This window comes from Heterocephalus glaber, unplaced genomic scaffold, assembly GCF_053883595.1.
Source record: "Heterocephalus glaber isolate CG9 unplaced genomic scaffold, H.glaber_assembly_v1.0 deba00001613, whole genome shotgun sequence".
Classification (NCBI taxonomy): Eukaryota; Metazoa; Chordata; class Mammalia; order Rodentia; family Bathyergidae; genus Heterocephalus; species Heterocephalus glaber.
The window spans coordinates 8,250,299-8,268,346 of record NW_028258384.1 but is presented as its reverse complement, the minus strand read 5'-3'; the positions used below and the strand labels follow the sequence as shown (position 1 = coordinate 8,268,346).

General features: G+C 35.5%; 1 protein-coding gene across 1 annotated transcript; it reads left to right on the top strand.

Annotated features, from left to right (window-relative positions):
* The first annotated feature begins 2,166 nt into the window (after window positions 1-2,166).
* Window positions 2,167-6,918, top strand: LOC147822475 (SH3 domain-binding glutamic acid-rich-like protein 3). Its single transcript, XM_087196568.1, has 3 exons — window positions 2,167-2,238; window positions 6,211-6,378; window positions 6,853-6,918. The coding sequence occupies exons 1-3, from the start codon at window positions 2,167-2,169 to the stop codon at window positions 6,916-6,918; spliced, it is 306 nt and encodes a 101-aa protein (XP_087052694.1).
* The last annotated feature ends 11,130 nt before the right edge of the window (window positions 6,919-18,048 follow it).

The window sequence follows — 18,048 nt, the reverse complement described above, 5'->3', positions numbered from 1 at the left end:
CTAGGTCCTTTGCACTCCTATACAACTTTTACATTTCAATATCCAATTCTTCATTTATAGCAAGTATACACAGACCTGAATTTTTATATATACCTTGTGTTTTCTAATCCTACTAAATTCAAATACAAGTTCTAGGGGCTCCTAGAGATTTCTTAGTATTTTCTCTGTAAATGATCATTTCATCTACATATAAAGATTTTGCTTCTACCTTTCCAATCCTATCCTAATTGTGCCATTTTATTGCCAGACTATTTTGGTTGGGCCTAGGTTTCAAAGTTTAATGGACAGATAGAGTAAGCATATCTGCCCTTGTTCCCCACCTTAAGGAGAAAGCATTGTATCTTCTCCATTCATATAAGGCATTCTCACTGGAAGTATAGAGTACATGTCTTTAATCTGTTGAGAAGTTTCTGTTCTACTTCTAGTCTCCTGATAGCTTTTACCTTGAACAGCTGTAGAATTTAGTCCAATACTTTTTCTCCAACTAGTGGCAGGATCATATATGTGGCTTTTTCCTTTCCTCTGTTAAAATGATGACTTTTGGGGGTGGATCTTCCAATGCTGAACCAACACTGCCATCCCTATAACAAAACCACTTTCTACATACTGCCAGATCTGACAGAATTCTAATAGTTTGTTTTGTTAAACAAATTTCTATCTATGTTCATACTTTTTTCTTCTATTATCTTTATCCAGTTTTAGGATTAACACAATGTTGATTTCCTAAAATGAGGGGAGAAGTGTTCCTTCTTTTTTCTGCTTTAATCATTTGATATAATTTATCAGTTAAAATGTATATGAGCCTGCTGTTGTCATATAGGTAGGTTTTCAAGCTGGGAATATACTTTCTTTAATAGGTGCTATTCAAATTTTATATTTCCTCCAGGGTTAGTTTCATTAATTTTTCTTCCAAGGTTCTTAGAAATTGTCAAATTTATTTCAAAAAAGATTTTTGTAATATACTTTCTATATCCTTTTAAATTCTGTAAAATCTGTGGTAATGTCTCCTAGATCTTGATATTGTAATTTAAAAATGTATAATTGATATTGTGTAATATGAAGAAAAGGTCTAAAGGAGCAGGGGGAGTGGGAGGGTTAGGGGAAAGGAAAAAAGGGAAAAGAAAAAATATGAGAAAAGGAGAAAAATGGAAAGAATGTCTTTGCAAATAGGGAAGGGTGGAGGGGGTGAAGGGAGGGAAGGGAAGGGAAAAAAAATAAGAACTAAGATACATCATGTAATGGTACAAGACCCCAGTGATGAGTGTAACTGTATTTTATACCTAAAACGTACCAATAAACTTAATGGAAAAAAAAAAAAAGGCTGAGGATGTAGCTCTGAGTAAAGGTCCTAGATTCAGTCTTCATTATCACAAAACAAAACCTGGCTGAAGTTCTTTGACCCTTCACTTTGAATTTCCCCTACTTACCCAGTTTTGGCACACAACCCCCCGCCCCCCAAAACCTTGAAAATATCACCACTATCTATCTTCTACTACTGAAAAAGACTACCAGTAAAACAAATGCTGGAAAAATGGGCTCAAAATGTCCTGAAGAAGAAACAGACATTTAAGCAAGCTATTGTCCCTTTACACAGTGGATAAGAAGAGGAAGCGCCAGGAGAGGCAAAGACCACAGCACCTATTGCACTATTGCAAAAGTTTGACTCCCAGAAGGGAAAGGCAGCCTGCAAAGCACTTCCTCAAGAAAGAGGGGGTGACAAGAGAAAGAAAAGAGGAACATCCATGCCTAAGAGAAAAGATAACAATTATTGTGGAGCTTGGGATGTTGTCAGATGCAATGGCCTACACCTGTAAGTCCAGCATTTGTGAAGCCAAGGCAAGAGGATAGCGGGAGTTCAAAAGCACCCTGTAATACATCATGAGATCCCATCTCTAAAAAACAAAATGTTATACTCATTTTCTGACCAGCACCATTTGATCTTTTCTCACAAACCCTGGCATAACAAATTTTATTTCTCTTTTCATCACATATCACATCGTACTTTGCCCATTTTCTCATGCAAGTATCTCTCTGCTTCATACACAGCTGGGCCGTGGTTTCCCATAACAAAGTTCGTTCTCCTTCCCAAACACTGAGGGAAGAAAATGGGCAGCAGGTCTATTGAGTCTCTTTGTTTTTCCCTTTCCTCCTTCCTTGAGCCTCAAGATGAGGAGAGGGAAAAGTACTGAACTCGTGTTTATTGCCTCTGAAGAGTTCAGTCCCCCTTGCCTCAAGCTGGTGAGGGATTTCTTCCTCCTGTCATCAGACACCTGAGTTCCATAGAATGGGAGCTCTCCTGTGCCACAGGAGAGCGTGTTTCCCAGCCAATCCTGATCAAGCAGGCCAGTGGCCCTTAGCAACCGACAAGAGAAGGGCAGAGCCCAGTGTTCTGACTTCAGGTAGCCTAATTGATTAAAGCAGTGGTAAAGTGGTTGGCCCCGAAATACTTCCGCAAAAAGTAACAAGAATGGAAACAGTGAGTTCCATTAAAGTCTATTATACCAGTGTATCAGGCCCTGTGGAGTTGGGTGAGAAGAAAAAGGTCTCATGGGGGAGCTTGGAGGGTGAGTAAGGGGGCTAGAGTGAAGACATTCTAGTTGGAGACTTCAAGATTTTGTTAAGATTTTACTATACACTTTCTGCTTTTATTCTTTAACTCCATACTCCAGGGTTTTGCAAGTGGGAAATGCAAGGAAGAACAGAGAAAGTGATGAATTCCATCAACTACTTGTTCTCTAAGAATTGATTGGTCTGGGAAATTTCTGCTATCTTGAGCTCAACCACCTTAAAGGCTTCCAAAAATCTTGTCAATGTTTCAAATGGAAAAAGTAGAGCACGCTGTTTAGGATGGGAGAGGAAATACACCAGTGAGGGAATGATGAAAATTCTTAAAGAACACCAGGCAACCCCTCCCCCAAAAAAATTCTGAGAAGCAAGTACATTTGTATAGATCATACATTTCTTATGTGAATTAAAGTGCAAGTGAATTATTTTGACCAGGATGTAGGAAAGATTATGGGACAATATTATCCAACCGAAACATAATGACAGCCACAGGTAATTTTAATTTTAGTAGCCATTTATTCATATATTCTATTTTATTTTTGAGACAGTGTCTAACTATGTAGTCCAGGCTGGCCCTGAACTCAGTATGTACTCCAACCTAGTCTCGATTAGTAGACTTTTAAAAAGCAGAAACAGTTGGTTTATTTTAATGTTTTATTTAACATAAAATATCCAAAATGTCATCACTGTGACATGTAATCAGTTTAAAAAGTAGAGATGTTATACATTCTATCTTCATATTAAGTCTTCTAAATCCAGTATGGATTGTGCACATATATAACATTTCATTTTGGAGTAGCCAAATTTCTAGTGGATAATAGTCACATATAGCTAGTGGTTACTAGACAGCATGTTAGACATCATAGTTTTGGGAAGACCATTATATGGTTAATAACTTTCTTCTATATAGTTTCTGGAGAAGCATGACAACTCAATGATTTGGAATTGATTATATGATTGACAAACATCACATATCTACTGTACACCATTAGATCTGCAGGAGGAATCAGATTTTATTTTAGCCTAGAAAGAACAGATTTTTGCATAAAAAGTGGTCATGCAGATTAATGTGTTCTCCCGGGCTCCTGGGTACTAGGACACAGTAACAATGAGTCATTTTGTTTTGTTTTGTTTTGTTTTGTTTTGTTTTGTTTGAGATAGGGTCTTATTATGTAGTTCAGGCTGGCCTTGAACTCACTATGTAACCCAGGCTAGCCTGGAACTTGTAGTAATCCTCCTGACTCAGCCTCCTGACTTCTGGGATTACAGATGTGCCATACTCAGCTGCACAATGAGCCTTTTGAAAGAAAGATAATTATAGGTATTTGACTAGATTTTTTAACAATATGGTTCATGTATGTAGGTGTAGTACTGACAGTCTGTAAGAGAATCATTTGGAAAAACTAAGAAGCACAGTAGAAGCAGCAGAAGACTCACAAAACTGTTGGTCCATGATGCTCAAACTGTAAAATAAAAATTATCTGGAGGATTTATTAAAATAGATCATTCCTATCTGGGTGGCCCCAGACAGAAATTCTGATGGTGTAGATTTGAGGTGGAGTAATGCTCATGCTGTCAGTCTGTGAATCACACATAAAATAAAACTGCACTAGGCAACTGTGTTCTACTCTTAGTGGGTTCCTCTGAAAACATTTAGAAAAACTACTACAAAAATGTGACTTAAGTCTCATGCAACTTGCTTTTGCAATTTTACAAAATTAAGAAAGTAGAAATACTACATTTTGAAATTTCAAAATTTTCTCTGCTAACTGTTGGATATAAGCAGAGTTTTCTAAGTGTGGCTGAATTATATTTTCAAGTCATTAAACAAAAAGCTTACTAACACACACATTCACAAAAATCCTCCTTGAATATGATGGGGTTTGTTTTTGTGAAATTATTTTAATATTTTTTCTTATTCTAACATCAAAGGTTTTATTAGACAGATTTGACCAAGATTGTCACTTGAAAACATAGAAACCTTAACATTTACCTACAATTTATGTTGTTTTAAAAATTGTGGTTATTAAATAAATTTATGAGATAACCAACTACTAGAGTTTTATTTTATCCATAATGTATGTCAGGAGAGAGGACAATGCAAGAAATACAACCTACTAGCATATGACAGAAATTTAACAATTTACATGGGAAGAAGCAGTAAGAACAGGCTTTTATTCACTCACATATTTGCAAATCTTAATTCCACTTCTATATTAATTTTATTTGTTAATCCCACAGATTCTCTCTCTGATTTAGTCTGTAATGTTGATTTAGAACTTATGACATGTTGTTGTTAAATTTAAGACTCTCATATCCATTCCATACCCAAAGCTGCCATAGATAGCAGTATAAATTAATGCAGTGATGGGTGAAAAATTCTGCCTCAGTTATCAGCAGGATATTTTTACCACTTCAAATACAGTATGAAATCTGGTAAACATTTATGTTCCAAATGGAATATTTGTCTCCACTGCCACCTTACTGTAATCTTTCATATATACAATTGACCCTTGAACAGAGTAAGGAACAGGAGAGATATTAATGCAGTCTTCCCCAGCAATTCAAAATGTGCCTAAAGCTATTGATTCCTCAAGACCACAAGTCTTATAGATTAGGTAAACAGTTAATTAGCACATGATTTTTATGTTATGCATTATATATGGTGAAAATTACATGAGAATCAAGAAAGATCTCTCTCTACTGCAATGCGCAATTAACTGGAAAGAAGAACTGTTCACACAAAGATGATTAGCATCCCACAGCTTTACATGGTGTTTTAAAGCAGGTACTAGCAGCACTTGAGCTCATTAGGAGCAGGAGGTGGCTACAAAATTATTTTAATAGTACTGTGTATGTTACATTATTATTTGTATGTAGGGGTGGGTCCTGGGCATTGAACCCAAAAACTCACTAGGTAAGTTCTAGTTGATTTTATGCAGTTATAATTTAATATTGCATATTTATATTTTGCTTACATTTCTGTCAATTGCATATGGTGCCGTGTATGGTCATTGTATGCATAAGTCTTGATAAAATTTAACTTTTAAAGAAATAGAACTGTATATTTTGTAGTAGTAAATGATAGACAATTATTTACTGATATACCTTTTTTAATTTTTTCATATTTCTGAGATATGTGATTTGTGAGTTGTTTTGAAATCACAAATTTCCCCAAAAATCTGTATATATAAGTTCAGTTCAAACCCCCTTGTTGAAGGATCATATATCTCTCAATATCTCTCAATCTCTCTCTCTCTCTCTCTCTCTCTCTCATCTGCCAAACTAATGTATAGACACTTCAGTAATTTGCCATACTAATAGATATCTGGAAGCTAATAGATACTACCACTTTGAGCACCTCTTGTAATTGCAGAGGCCAAAGATAATTTGTATTAATCTCATGATGTCACAGTAAATTTAGTTTTTAAATATTTACACAAGTTTTTCTTTTTCTGATGTATATATTTTTTGGTTTTCTCTCTCTACATATATTTTTTCATAAGAAAATTACCTATCTTTTGTTCCACAAAGAGTATTCACAGCATAAAAAATCCATTCCTCTTCCATAAGATAATAGACAGGGAAGATAAAATAACATACAAATATTGGTACCAATTGATTAACATCCTTCAATCTCTCTAGGTGAAGCAAAGACAAGAAGAAGTTATCAGAATTTTAGATACTTACAAAATAAAGTATGAATTAAAAGATATTTCTACCAGCTTGAAAGTACTTCAAGAAATGAAGATGAAGGTTTCCACCCCTAAGGCTTTACCACCTCAGATATTCAATAGCCAAGAATATTGTGGAGTTAAGAGTGAATGCCCACTTTTATTCTGTTTTTATTTTCATTTCATATCTTAAAGTCATATACATGGGCCATAATATATGTATGGGATATGAAGGTCAGCTTTGGCTGTATGTAGAATTACTTAACTGTGTTTCTAAAGAGAAAGCAATTTGCACTGTATGATGAAAAATTATCACAAAATGAAATTATATCATACTACTTGTTTGAAAGTAATACCACAGTATTTTTCATCATGCATTATAATGTAAAATAACTTAGTGAGGAATTTTTTTAGTTCATGAAGTGTATTGGAACATTTTGGGTATACAATATGATATTTATCATTGGAAATTTTTCCATCTAATTTAATCAGCAAAGTTTTACAAGGTCCAGGCAAAATAATTAGCACTCTTAACATAGATACTTGAGGTTAATGACTTTATAACTGGAAATTTTCAAAGATGATGTTAAAATTTAATTTTTATTTCTTTTAGAATTTTGAAATGTTTCACAATGCAAAGGAGAACAAAGAGATTCTGAAATTCCTGAAGATGGAATGAATGGACAATTACAATACAAGAGTGTTTACTGAGATTGCTCTCCGTATACTTCCATATGCATCAGTTGTTTTAATTATGACAACAGAATTGTTTTATTAAAATGATCACATTAATACATAGTGTCTTATTTCAATGGTGCATTAAAATAATTTTGTTGCCATGTGAACATTGTATATAGTTGTGTAAGGAAAAATTGTTAAATATTTATCAGCATCAAATGTTTAAAATCACTAGTAACTATCCATTTATAAGCATTGAATAGATTTTTAATACAGTTTTCATGTACCTTCAACTTTATTTTTAAAATGTTTATCACTTCATTTAACAAAGGGTTCACTAAATATTTACTGATATGATTTGCTTTTTTTTTTTTTCATTTGACTATTTGCTTTTAAAGGGAAAAGAAAAACCACTGAACTCCATTCCAAGTCTTCCTAAAGAAGGTGTTTCATTCATGCTGAATGGTCATAAAACATGGAAATTTCTGCAGTGAAAAATTTTTTTATTCATTAATTGTATTGGTACATTTTAGGTATACAATATACTTAAATTCATTATTGGGAGTTTGTATCTTTACATATCTTGGTTCTTATTTTTTCCCCATTGTCCTGCCCTCTATTGAACCCCTCCACCCTCCATATTTACAAATACTTTGTTTCTATCTTTTCTATGGTTTCTATTTTTATATTTATTATTTTCATTCTTTCTTTTCCCATATCCCTCCCACTTCCCCTTCCCCGTTGCCCCTTTTCTTTCTATTTCTCATTATCGACTATATCTTTTAGTCCTAATTTACACTTTCAATTTCTCATACCAGGGAAACTATTCTGGATTTACACAAGTGTATCCTGCTTATTTCACTTAAGATTATTGCCTCAATGTGAATCCATTTAGCTATAAATGTCTCTAGTTTCTTCTTCTTTATGGCTTAGTAGTACTCTGTTTTATTTAAAAAATCTTCTTTACCCAGTCTCCAGTTGATGGGCAACTGGACTGTTTCCAAGTTTAAGCTATTACAAACTGTACTGCTAAAAACATGGGTGCTCATATATCATGGCGGTATGATTCTTTTAATTCCTTTGGGAAGACACCCAGCAGAGGAATAAATGGGTTAAATGGCTCTTCTAGTCCTAGTTTTTTAAGGTGTCTCCATATTGATTTTCAGAGTGGTTGCACCAGTCTACACTCCCACAAACAATGAACAAGTGGTCCTTTCTCCCCACAACTCTGCCAGCAATTGTTATTGGTTGATTTCTTGATAGCAGCCATTCTTTCTGCAGTGAGGTGGAATCTCAGTGCTGTTTTCATCTGTGTCTCTCAAATGAAAGTATTACTGAACATTTTTTCACATTTTTATTTGCTGCTTTTATTCTTTTCTGAGAAATGTCTGTTCATTTCAGATGCCCATTTTTGAATTGGGTCTTTATGTTTGTAGGGTCTGATTTTTTTTAGTTCTTTGTATATTTTAGATAGTAGACCTTTGTCTGAGGAATAGCTGGTAAAAATTTTTTCCCATATTATAGGTTGTCTCTTAGCTCTGTTGGTGGTTTTGTTTGAAGTGCAGAAGCTTTTTAATAAGATGAGATCCCAGTTGTTCATTCTTTGTGCTACTGAGGATTTGTTCATAAAGTCTTTTCCTATGCTAATGTCTACAAGAGTTCTACCTAACTTATCTTCCAGCAAATTTAGAGTTTCTTTTTTAATATTTAGATCTTTAATCCATTTCACTTTTAGTTTAGTGCATGGTGAAAGATAGGGGTCTAGTTTTAATCTTTGGCAAGTTGAAATCCACTTTTTCCAACACCATTTATTAAAGAGGCTATCTTTCCTCCAGTGAGGATCATTGGCACCTTTATGAAATATGCGGTAGCTGAGTCTGTGTGGATTTGTGTATGCATCTTCTAATCTTTGCCACTGATCCTCAGGTCTGTTTTTTTGCCAGTACCATGCTGTTTTTATCACAGTGGCTTTGTAGTATAGTTTCAAGTTGGGGATTGTGATACCCCCTGCCATGTCTCTGTTGCCTAGAATTGCTTTAGCTATTCTTTGTCTCTACTGGTTCCAAATGAATTTTTGGATTGTTTTCTCTAGTTCTGTGAAATATACTGTTGGGATTTCAATTGGGATTGCATTGAATCTGTATAGTAGTTTTGGAGGTTTGGCCACTTTCACTATATTGGTTCTTCCTACACAGGGAAAGGGAATGTCTTTTCATTTTCTTATATCCCCTTTGATCAATTTTTTCAGAGTACTGTATTTCTCAATGTAGAGGTCTTTTGCTTCCTTCATTTGATTGATTCCTAGACATTTCATTTTTTGGATGCTATTGTGAAAGGAATTGTTTCATTAATTTCTCTCTCAGTGAGTCTGTTATTTGTGTACAAAAAAGGCTCTTGATTTTTCTGAGTGTTGACCTTGTATCCAGCTACTCTACTGAATCTGTCAATTAAGTCTAGAAGTCGTTTGGTGGAGTTTTTTGGGTCTTCTATGTCGAGTATCATAACATCAGCAAATAATGACAGTTTAACTTCTTCCTTTCCTATCTTCATTCCTTTTGTTTCTTTCTCTTGTCTAATTTCTCTGGCTATTGTTTCCAAAACTACATTGAAAAGGAGTGGTGATAATGGACATCCTTGTCTTGTTCCTGATTTTAGTATGAACATTTTCAGTTTTTGACCATTTAATATGATGTTGGCTGTTGGTTTTTCATAAATAACCTTAATCAGGTTGAGATAAAGACCATCTATTCCAATTTCTGCAGTGTTATTTATCATGAATGGGTGTTTAATTTTGTTGAATGCTTTTTCTGCATCTATTGAGATGGTCATATGATTTTTGTCCTTGACTCTGTTAATATATCCGACTACATTTATTGATTTATGTATGTTGAACCATCCTTGCATCCCTGGGATAAATCTGACTTAATCATGATGGATGATCTTCTTGATGTCCCTCTGTATTCTGTTTGCCAGTATCTTATTCAGGATTTTTGCAACTATGTTCATTAGAGAGATTGGCCTATATTTCTCTTTTTCAGTTAGGTTTTTCTCTGCTTTTGGAATCAAAGTAACACTTGCTTCCAGAAACGAATTTGGAAGTATTGCTTCCCTTTCAATTTCATTGAAGAGTTTAAAGAGTAGTGGCAATAGTTCTTCTCTAAATGTCTTGTAGAATTCAGCAGTGAAGACATCAGAACCTGGGCTTTTTTTAAAGTTGGTAAAATTTTAGTTACATTTTCAATTTCACTGATTGTAATTGGGATATTTAGAATTTTTATATCTTCTTTGTTCAACTTTGGTAATTCATATGTATTTAGGAATGTATCCATTTCTTCTGTATTTTCCATTTTATTAGAGAACAGGTTTTTGAAGTCGGTATTGATCCTCTGGATTTTGGCTCTATCTGTTGTGACTTCAACTTTTTTGTTCCTAATTGCATGGATTGGAGCCTTTTCTTTCCTTTTTTTCACAAGGTTCACTAAGGGTTTATTGATTTTTAAAATTCTTTCAAAAAACCAACTCTTCAGTTCATTGTTTTTTGTATCATTCTCTTAGTCTCCATTGCATTGATTTCTGCTCTAATCTATATAATTTCCTCCCTTGTATGAGCATTGGGTTTGTCTTGCTCTTCATTTTCTAGGAGCTTAAGGTTCGGCATTAGGTTTTTTATTTGAGTTCACTGTTTTCCTTGTATGAGTATTCACTGCTATGAATTTCCCTCCTAGAACTGCTTTCATTATGTCCCATAGATTCCTGTACGTTGTATTGGCATTATCATTTAACTGTAAAAACTATCTAATTTCTTCTTTAATTTCCTCTGTGACTCATTTGTTGTTCAGGAGAGTGTTGTTCCATTTCCATGAGTTTGTGAAGTTCTTGTGGTTTCTTTTGCTATTGATGTCCAATTTAATTGCACTATCATCTGATAATATACTTTGCATTTGGTTAAACATGTTTTATGAGCTAGCATGTGGTCTATTTTGGAGAATGACCCATGTGGAGCTGAAAACAATGTATATTCTAATTTTGTGTGGAGGAACCTCCTGCAGACATCTATTCAGTGCATTTGTTCAAAAGTTTGGTTTAGTTCTAGTATTTTGTTGTTGATTTTTTTGTCTACATGATCTATTTGTGACAGTGGGGTATTGAGGTCTCCCACTGCAATTGTATTAGTGCTTATTTGTTTTTTCATGTCCATTAATATTTGTTTTGTATAGGTGGGGGCAGTAGTATTTGGTATAGATATATTTATGATTCTCATCTCTTCCTCTTGGATTGTTCCCTTCGCAAGGATCTAGTGACCTTCTTTTCTTAATTAGTTTTGGTTTGAAATCTACTTTGTCTGCAAATAAGATAGCTACCTCTGCTTTTTTCCAGGCTCCTGTTATATGGAGAACTCTTTTCCATCCTTTTACTTTTAGTGTGTGAATTTCTTTTGGAAGTAGGTGCATTTCTTGTGTATAGCATATCATTGGATTTTACTTCTTGACCCATTCTGCCAGTCTGTTTCTTTAATTGGTGAATTGAGGCCATTAATATTAATGGTTATAACTGATGTGTATTGAATTATCCTTGCCATGTTATTTTCCTACTGTTGGCTCTTTTATTTTTAATTTTTCCCCCTCTCCCTTTAATTTCTTGCCTTGCCTGATGAATTTGCCCTGTTGAGCCTCATGGAGTTGTGACCTTCATTTTCTTTTTCCAAAATTTGTTCAGAATTACTTGGAATGCTGGTTTGGTATTCATGAAAATTCTCGTATTCATATGTATTCATATTGAATACTTTCAATAGAGTTTTTAATCTCCTGGATATCTGATTTGAGTCTGTTTCATGGATTCCATTTTTTTACTATGCTGGGCATTCATGGCTTCCATCATGATCCTGAACTCATCTATTGTTTTTACCTGTTTCTGTTCTAGAGTCTCTAATCATGTCTTACATTCTGAACATCATCTCTGTACTTATTGAGAAATTTTTTGTTTTGAATTTTTCTATAACCTCATTCATCTGTTTTGTTACTTCCTGTGCTATGAGTTCAGAGTGTCCAGGTGGTTGATTATCAGACTTTTCCACCTTGTTTCTCCCACCATTTGCCTTTGGTGAGCTGGGAATTTGGGTATGTGTTTTGATTCAATATCTTCTACTTTCTCTTTTGGTTGTTGGTACTGTCTTTGGTTTAATTCCTGGGTTGATACTTCTAAATTGTTTATTGTAAGTATCTTTGTGGCTTGTATTTAGAACCCTTATGGAATGATTGCTTCTCAGAGGTGTCTTCCAGCTATAGTTGGTATTTAGGTTTTGAGTCTCTACTGACTCTGAGGCAATCTCATTTTCATTATACCAGGATGGGCAACTGACTAGATAAATCAACAAATTTTAGCCCAAGTGATACAATCAGCAACAACAATACCATCAAGCACAGCTCAGAAAATGACAATTTGTGGTAGTTATTAATCTATTACCTTTAACCATGTGAATTCAATCAAAATTGAGGAAAAGCCCAAAATATGTTTATAGTGAATAAACTCTTTGATATAGTAACTTTACCCTTTGAGATGGGGACTTAGAAGGAGTTGGGGAGGAAGGGATAGATAGGTAGAAGGATAGGGAGAGGTTAAAGTAAGGCCAGAGGACACAGGAATATCATCCAAACTCTAGGAAACTATTGAAGACAAGTGGAAAAGACAGAATCAAAGAACAAAAACAAGAACAGAACAACCTAACAGCAATAGGGAAGCTAGAAACTGTATTCACTTTCCTTGAAAACTAATGACAATCAAGAGAAGAAAAGAAAAAGAAAGAAGAAATCTGAATTAGGGCAGAAACAGGAGCAGAAAGGGAGATGAAGAACAATGTGGGAGGGAAGGAGGGAGGGAGGGAGAGAGAGAGAGAGGAAAGAAAACAAGAAAGAAAAAATAAAAATTGGAAGAGTAGAAAAATATAAAAATTTAAAATAAGAGAATAAAATAATTTTGAAAATAAAAAATAAAAATGAAGGGCCTCCTTCAGGGTATGTCTCTGCTGTTACAATAGACAACGTGGACAGCAGTGTGCAGATATAAGTGAATTTGTCTCAGCAAGCCAGCAGCAAACCCCTGAGATTCAGGCTGATTTCTGACTGCAATACCCAAGTTGGACTTCCTGACCTCCTGCAGAGTTGAACTCTGCAAGGTTCTATTGCAGGTTCCAGCTGCCCTTCCCCTGAAGATAATTCAGGTTCTGATGGGAGGTGATGATCCCTTCAACTTACCAAGTACGGTGGTCTGGTGTACCTTTACTGCAGAGATTCTCTTCACTTTTCCAGTGGGCATCAGTTTTCAACAAGGAGCCTGAGAGAGGCCCTCTTTCTGTTGTTCACTTCTGCTCTATCTTCTGGAGTGCAGAACAATGGCCTTTATGACTCCCTGTGCCTCTGCTGTGTGGATCCAGGTACCAGTGCAGCCTGGAGGTCCGAGGTGGGGGAGGCACTGGGGTGGTGCTGCAGGCACCCACGCGGGTCCCTCCTTGCTCGTAGGTCCAGGGTGGGGGAGCAGCACCGATGGTGGTGTGTGTAGCTCAGTTCCACACAGCTCAACTCCTCACTGGTCCACTCCTCCATTTTGTTATTAAGTCTAGAAGACTTTTGATGGAGTTCTTAAGGTGTTGTATATAGAATATCATGTCATCTGAAAATAGTGACCATTTAAATTCTTTATTTTGTATCTTTATTCCTTTTATCTCTTTCTCTTGTCCAATTGCTGTGGCTAATGTTTCCAAAACTATATTGAACAGGAGTGGTGATAGTGACCATCCTTGCCTAGTTCCTGATTTTAGTGTGAAGCATTTCAGTTTTTGACCACTTAGTATGACATTGGCTGTTGGTTTTTCATAGATGTCTTTTATCAGGTTGAGATAGAAATGGTCTATTTGAATTTACTGTAAGGTTTTTTATCATGAATGTGTGTTGTATATTGTTGAAACCTTTTTCTGCGTCTATGGAGATCATATTTTTTTGTCATTGTCTCTAATAATGCAGTGTATTACATTTATTGATTTGCTTATATTGAACCATTCCTGCATCCCTGGGATGAACCTCACTGGGTCTGAATATATGACCTTCTTGATGATCTTCTGCATTCTTTTTTGCCAGGAGCTAATTGGAGATTTTTGCATCTACATTCATTAGGGAGATTTGCCTATATTTCTCTTTTTCGGTTGGGTCTTTCTATGCTTTTGGGATCAAGGTGATGCTTGCTGCTAGGAATGAATTTGGAAGTATTGCTTCCCTTTTAATTTCATTGAAGAGTTTAAACAGTAGTGGCAGTAATTTTTCTCTAAATGCCTTCTAAAATTCATCAGTGAAGCCATCAGTACCTGGGCTTTTCTTTTTTGGTAAGTTTTCAATTTCTTTAATTGATATTGGGCTGTATAGAATTTTTAGGTCTTCATCTTGCAACTTTGGCAATTCATGTGTATATAGAAATCTGTCCATTTCTTCTGTGTTTTCCATATTATTGGTGTATAGGTTCTCAAAGTAGGTATTGATGATCCTCTGGTTTTCTGCGTGGTCCATTGTAATTTCACCCTTTTCATTCCTAATTGCATGGATTCGGGCCTTTGTTGTTTTTTTTTTTTTTTCTTTTTTCATAAGGTTGAGGGTTTGTCAATCTTGTTTATTCTTTCAAAGAAGCACTCTTTACTTCATTGATTTCTTGTATCATTCTCTAAGTCTCCATTGCATTGATTTCTGCTCTAATCTTCATAATTTCCTCCCTTGTATGATCTTTGGGTTTGTCCTGCTCTTCATTTTCTAGAAGCTTGAGGTTCAGCATCAGGTTTTTTATTTGAGCTCGCTGTGTTTTCCTAACATGAGTATTCACTGCTATGAATTTCCCTTGTAAGACTGCATTCATTGTATCCCATAGACTCTGATATGTTGCATTGGCATTGTCCTTTAATTGCAGAAACTGTCTTATTTCTTCTTTAATTACCTCTGTGACCCATTGGTTATTCAGAATTGTGTTGTTTAATTTCCATGTGTTTATGAAATTCTTGTGCTTTCTCTTACTGTTGTTCTCCAGTTTCATTGCACTATGGTCTGATAATATATATGGGATAACTTTAATTCCTTTGCACTTACTTAAACATGTTCTATGAGCAAGGATGTGGTCTATGTGCAGCTGAAAAGAATGTGTATTTTGATTTTGTGGGGTAAAACTCTCCATAAATATCTGTTAAGTCCATTTGTTCAAGAGTTTGATTCATTTCTAGTATTTCATTATTTATTTTCTGTCTAGTTCATCTATCTATTTGTGACAGTGGGGTATTGAGGTACCCCACTACTACAGTTGTGTGCACTAGATTTTGGTGCATATATATTTATGACTGTCATCATTTCCTTTTGGAGAGTTCATTTTACAAAGATGTAGTGGCCTTCTTTGTCTTTCTTAATTAGTGTTGGTTTGAAATATATTTCATCTGCAAATAGGACAGCTATTCTTGCTTTTTCGGGTTCCTGTCACATGAAGTATTGTTTTCCACCCTTTAAGTTTGTCTGTGAGTTTCTTTTGGAATTGTGTTTCTTGTATGCAGCATATTCTTGGATCTTGCTTCTTTCTGCATCCATTCTGCAAATCTATTTCTTTTGATTGGTGAATTGAGACCATTAGCATCAATGGTTATAACTGATTTGTACTGACTTATCCTTGACATGTCCTTTTCTGGTTGTATTCTCCCCATTTTCATTTAATTTCTTGTCATGCCCAGTGGATTCATTCTGCTGGGCTTCCTGGGGTTGTGGTCTTCCTTGTCTTTTCCTAGGATATTGTCTAAAATTTTATGGAGTGCTTGTTTGGTATTCATGAATTTCCTCATGTGCTCTTTGTCATGAAAGTATCTCATTTCTCCATTAATTTTGAAAGATATTTTTGCAGGGTTTATAAATCTGGGTTGGAGGTTGTTTTCTTTTAGGACTTGAAATGCTTTATTCCAGGCTCTTCTTCCTTTGAAGGTTGGTGTTGAGAAGTCTGCTGTGACTCTGATGGGATTTCCTTTGTATGTGATTTGTTTCTTTTCTCTAACTGCTTGTCGCATTTTGTTCTTCCATTGGATTTCTGGAATCTTAACTATTGTATACCTAGGTGTAGAATTTTTTTTGATCATGGCTAGTTGGAGTCCTATATGCCTCAATTTTCTGTATGTGAAATTCTTTTCCCCTGTTTGGGAAGTTTTCTGCCATTACTTCTGTGAACAGATTTTTTATGTCCTTTGCACTATCTCCTGATTCTTCATTGCCTCTGACAGTCTTATGTTATTCTCCTTTGCCTCATCTAGTAGCTGCTGGATAGATTTCTCATGGTTGCTTGCTATTTTTAAGAAATTTTTCTTTTCTTGGTCACTAATTGCAATCCTGTCTTCTATATCTGATATTCTGTCCTCACATTGGCTCATTCTGCTGTGTAAACTTTCGATTGAGTTTTTAATCTCCTGGAAATCTTTTCACATCTGTTTTATGGATTCCATTTGTTTCCTATGTTGGGATTCCATCATGTTCCTCAGCTCATCTATTTTTATCTGTGTCTGGTCTAGAGTTATTAATCATGTTTTTCACTATGGACATAATCTCTGTTGTTATCTGAGAAATTATTTCTGATTTCATTTTTTCCAGATCCTCTTTCACTGCCAATTGTGGGAGTCCAGGTGTTTGAATATCAAATTGATCCATTTTGTTGCTCCTTTGGTTTGCCTTAGATCATCTGGAAGTCTGGTTTTGAGACTTTTTTACATGTCTTCTCATTTCAACAGATGCAGCCTGCTGAACCTTTGTTGAGGAGACTTTTTGCTCACCCAGTGAGCTTCAATTCTCAGCAAGCCTCAGAGAGGCTTTTTCTCAGCTGCTCACCACTGCACCAATTCCTGGTTTCAGAGTGGTGGCCTTCTGGATCCCTGCACTGCCCTTTTGTCTGGGCAGGGTTCTGGCTGGGGCCTTGGCACACTTGGGATGGTATCTGGGTGTGCCTTTAGCTGAGACCTGTCCCCCAGCATAGCTTTATTCTGAGAGGGCCTTTGGCTGGGGGCCTTGGACCCAAACAGCTTGTGTCTGAGTGGGCTTCTACCTATGGTCTGTGACCACTTGTTGATGGTATCTAGGCAGGCCTCTGTCTTTTACTGGCATGCCTGCACAGCTGTTTTTCAGGTGGGCCTTTGGCTGGGGCCTATGGGCCCAAGCTGCAGGTGTCTGGGTGGAGTCCTGGCTGGGGCTTGGACACCTGTGCCACTCTGGACCACACAGGCTACTTGCTGGGATGTGTCCACTTACTGATAGTATCATGGAGACCTCTGGATGTTGCTTGCACAGCTCTATTCCATGTAGAATTTAAGTGAAAGATTTTTTATCTAAAGTTATATGTATCTTTTCTATTCTTTAAAGGAGAAGTGATCAAATGCACTGGACTCACAGTTAATTTGAAGGCCTGGTTTGTATAATATAATTTTTTTATTTATTTTTCCCCATTGAGGTTGTTGGTACATTTTAGGTATAAAATACATTTACATACATCATAGGGATCTTGTATAATTACATGAATATCTTGGTTCTTTTTTTTTCCCTTTCCCCTGCCCTCCCTTCACCCCTTCCACCCTTCCCTATTTGCAAAGATTTTGTTTCCATTTTTTTTCCTTTTCACATATTTTTTCCCTTCTTTCCTTTTCCCTACCTCTCCCACTTCCCCTGCTTCTTTAGACCTTTACTTCCTATTACACAATATTAATTATACATTTTTAAAATTAAAACATCAAGACCTAGGAGACATTGCCAGAGATTTTACAGAATTTAAAAGGATATAGAAAGCATATTTCAAAAATCTGTTTTGAATTAAATTGGACAACTTCTAAGAAGTACCTTGGAAGGCAAATTAATGAAACTAACTCTGGAAGAAATATAAAATTTGAATAGCACCTATTAAAGAAAGTATATTCCTAGCTTGAAAACCTACCTATATGACAACAGCAGGCTCATATACATTTTAACTTATAAATTATATCAAACATTTAAAGCAGAAAAAAAAAGAACACTGCTGCCCTCATTTTAGGAATCAACAGTGTGCTAATCCTAAAACTGGATAAAGATAATAGAAGAAAAAAGTATGAACA